Below are 4,036 nucleotides of genomic sequence, written 5' to 3'. Positions count from 1 at the left end.
GAAATCCATCTGGGAAACAAGACACCATAGATCTGTTGTCAGATTTCAGGGGGAAGTACATGTCCCTCATTTCTACTTCGGCGGAAAATTGTTATCCTTATGGAGAGGAGGAAATCAGTCTCTTCACAAACACACTTTTCTGCAAAATAATTTATCCTCTCCTCATCTACATTATGTTTTTGCAAAATGGTGAGAGAAGGAATGTCATCACGAGCTATCTCTGGCCAAGGAAGAGTTGCAAGAACAAACTACCCACCAGGATCTAAAAGTATGAGGGTAAGTCAAAAATTATCCGCACTCTGGCTGTGCGGCCAACAGAAATTTTAATATAACCAGAGTGCAGATAATTTGACTCACCCTGGTATAAATGTCTTCATATCCTGTTTCGTGGAGGACCCTAATGAGACTGCTGATATCACCAAGGAACCTTCAACAAAAAAGAGCAGGTAGGGAGATAAGAGTTAAGAGCAGCTATATTAAAATGACAAAGAAAAAGATGATTTATCAATACTGCTCATTTGATTTATCAATAGCGCCATTGTATGAGTGGTTGAGGTCTCTATGACTTGTTCAACAATCTAAGAGGGCAGAGAAAGAGAAAGCTCTTAGGTCTCAGGAGAGGCTATATTTTGAGAAGGACTGGAGCAGAATAGAACACCCCTCTTGGTGGTCTACTTAATTATCTGGTGCCCAGCCAAACGCACAGAGCTTAAATTATCACCCTACCTATGGGTCCATGGGATTCAACAAAACAGAATGGCATTTTACTGCTCAGAACAGACCCATGTCTACCCAGCAATCTCCAGATGCAGTGAAGAAAAGCCCAGTTCTCTTAGAAGCCAGCAGGGATTTTCCCACAGTGAACTCCTCCCTGATTGAGATGAGACCGTTTGGGAAGAATTACGCTGAAAATTCCTGTCTAACATTTACCATCTTTAAGTGACATACAATCTGTTGAATGTCCTCTAGACCTAGCTTTTCCCCACAATAACTCATAGACCTCCTTCTAGTCAGGTACGTAACATTCACAGGAACACGAGCACTTCAGAAGCCCTTCTGGGACTGTGAGTTAGTGATAATTGTGTGTGTTTGGAGGAGGGGAGGACTGGAATGACTCTCTGCTGCCCCCACATCTTCCTGAAGGACCCATGGTCTTTCATCCTCATCTCCACTTTGGACAGAGACACAGGAACTCTTCCTTCTGACAAATTTCAGAGAACAAGATGAGTGTGGTTACAAACTTCCAGTTATGAGTTTAAGACTTTCTTCTACCTAGTCAAGACCAACTTTCTATCCTGAATGTGATACAAGATCAAGGTGACCAGTCACTAGCAGTGGGACCAAGGAATGATGAAGATAAAGCAGTCAGAGTAAAAGTAGTCTGAACGTGCTCCCATCCTTGGATGAGTAATGGTGAACCACCAGAGTCAATATGACAGAAAACAGAAGTGTCTTATCTTGAGCCAACGTGGACTCCATTCATTGGAGCTATAACATCTTAAAACTTGATTACAACAGGCCACTCATTGAAGACAGACACAGAACTCTGCTAAGGAAGGTCCGCCTGGACCATCTGAACCATCTAAATACTCTGGCTTGGAGATGACCCTCATAGAGGCACCAAAGACTAGGAGTTTCAGGAAGACACAGGTCAAAGAAGGACCTAGGCCTTGACCCCCACCATCCCAACCCCTGCTGGACAAGCACCACACAGCTGAGGGAGAAGCCAAAGCTAAATACACGTGACAGCAGCTCCCTCTAGAAGCCAGCACGGGGTCTGGTCCCTCCAGGTCTAGGCCTGCCAGGCACTCCCAGCAGGAGAAGGGGCTCGACACATCCCCTTTTTCCTTCTGATGAAATCTTAGGAGTTTTAAGTGGGGGAAGGCAGCAAGACTAGACTAGGTTTACTAGAATTAATGGGAGCCGAGGAAGGTAGAATGTCAGGAGAGAAGAAATTCTTCTCATTTAAAAAAAGCATCAATTGCTCCAATTCAAAAGAGATGTAGGGCGGCAGCGGCGGCGGGGGGAGAGGAAGAGAAGGAAGCGTCTCCAGCGTGAGCCAGTGCAGCCCTGCGGCTCTCCCGGAGGAGCGTCCCTGCCCCGATGAGCCCCCGCCCTGCGTCCCCGACTGCCCCCCGCGGGATCGGGGCGCGGAGCCAGCGCCGACGTTAATGTCCATCAGCGTGTTGGCTGTTTCTGCTTGGATGAGGGACTATCTAAATAATGTTCTGACTTCAACTGCAGAAACAAGGGTAGAGGAGGCGGTCGTCGTGACTTATTTTCCTGTAGTTCATCCGGTCATGATTGCTGTTTGCTGTTTCCTGATCATCGTGGGGATGCTAGGATACTGTGGAACAGTAAAAAGAAATCTGTTGCTTCTTGCGTGGTAACCTCCACAGCTGGAGAAGCAGCAAGGAACAGTGCGTAGAACACGGCTGCAATGGTCTAGGGCTCTAAAATTCATTACGCACGTTCTTGAGCAAGTCACAGTGTATACTCTTCGCATTAATTTCTTCGTTTGTAAAATGAGGTAGTCTTATCCATTGAGCAAAGTAATTATGAAAGCATTTGATAAATGGAGCACTACTCAAACAACCCACCTCGTATTTTGGAAGTTTACTTGTCATTTTCTGTGTAGAACTGGCTTGTGGTGTTTGGACATATGAGCAGGAAATTATGGTTCCAGTAGAGTGGTCGGACATGGTCACTTTGAAAGCCAGAATGACAAATTATGGCCTACCGAGATATCGGTGGCTTACTCATGCTTGGAATTTTTTTCAGAGAGAGTTCAAGTGCTGTGGAGTTGTCTATTTCACCGACTGGCTGGAAATGACAGAGATGCACTGGCCGCCAGATTCCTGTTGTGTTAGGGAATTCCCAGGATGTTCCAAACAGGCCCACCAGGAAGATCTCAGTGACCTTTATCAAGAGGGTTGTGGGAAGAAAATGTATTCCTTTTTGAGAGGAACCAAACAACTGCAGCTGCTCAGGTTTCTGGGGATCTCCATTGGTGTGACACAGATCCTGGCCATGATTCTTACCATTACTCTGCTCTGGGCTCTCTACTACTATAGAAGAGAGCCTGGGACAGACCAAATGATGGCTGCAAAGAATGACACCACTCAGCACCTGCCTTGTCACTCAGTGGAACTGTTGAAACCAAGCCTGTTGAGGATCTTTGAACACACATCCATGGCAAACAGCTTTAACACACACTTTGGGATGGAAGAATTATAGAGACTGTCAAAGAAGGAAACCACAAATTTATTTTATTAGACTCGTGAATTTTTTGAGCACACATTTAACTGTTTCAGAAATGTGTAGAAATAAAAATGTTGCCATGAAAGGATACCCAAGCACATAATGTTCCATCATTTAAAAGGAAGTGGGAAAAGTTCCATATATTATAAGGCGCCACCTGGACAATTGTTGATGTGCTTCATAATGCTGAGGACAGATCTAATACGCACTTTATAACCTGGGTAAGATTTTTACTGAACACAGTTATGCTTTGAGGTTTATACTTTGGCATAGTTTGTCCAGCATTTCTACATCCATGTAAACGAGCCATGCTGTGGTGGGATTGGAGCTACAGTAAATTTGATTTACTTCTGTAAGCTTGCTAGTATATAAAGTTCCAAATAACTGCTAACATAGGAAGTTAGACAGTACTAATGACTTTTATTACTTCATGATGTATTCTTTTGAGGGTAAATAGATTATACATAAGTACACTCTGAAGATTGGTGACTACCTAAATGTGATTTTTGCTGGTTACTAAAAATATTCTGACTACTTACAAGAGCAAACTAAAACATTTTCTTAAACTGATCAGGGATATATGTGTATATGAGTCTGTGTTAAGTCTGTATAATTCAGTAGATTTCAGTTCTTAAAATGTTAAGAATAACAATCGTGAAATGGATAAATTCGTCCTGTATAGCACCATTATTTTTAACCTTTCCTGTTAATAGAGCTTTAAAATTCAAAAAAAAAAAAAGATGTAGACATTTCTTAGAATCTCAAAACTGAAAAT

General features: G+C 43.1%; 1 protein-coding gene across 1 annotated transcript; it reads left to right on the top strand.

Moving 5' to 3' along the window:
• Positions 1-2,171: 2,171 nt before the first annotated feature.
• LOC130835229 (tetraspanin-12-like) lies at positions 2,172-3,237 on the top strand. The gene is made up of 2 exons (XM_057706639.1): positions 2,172-2,386; positions 2,604-3,237. Exons 1-2 carry the CDS (start codon positions 2,172-2,174, stop codon positions 3,235-3,237), a joined length of 849 nt encoding a protein of 282 aa, XP_057562622.1.
• Positions 3,238-4,036: the final 799 nt, after the last annotated feature.

The sequence above is a fragment of the Hippopotamus amphibius genome, chromosome 13, assembly GCF_030028045.1.
Source record: "Hippopotamus amphibius kiboko isolate mHipAmp2 chromosome 13, mHipAmp2.hap2, whole genome shotgun sequence".
NCBI lineage: Eukaryota > Metazoa > Chordata > Mammalia > Artiodactyla > Hippopotamidae > Hippopotamus > Hippopotamus amphibius.
This window is presented reverse-complemented; position numbering and strand designations above follow the sequence as displayed.

What these genes read in the sequence shown, in the direction of transcription:
- LOC130835229 (XM_057706639.1), top strand. Translation starts at nt 2,172, where the DNA reads ATGTCCATCAGCGTGTTGGCTGTTTCTGCTTGGATGAGGGACTATCTA. An exon ending in AATCTGTTGCTTCTTGCGTG is followed by an intron (nt 2,387 to 2,603) that starts GTAACCTCCACA and finishes ACAACCCACCTC; the next exon opens with GTATTTTGGAAGTTTACTTG.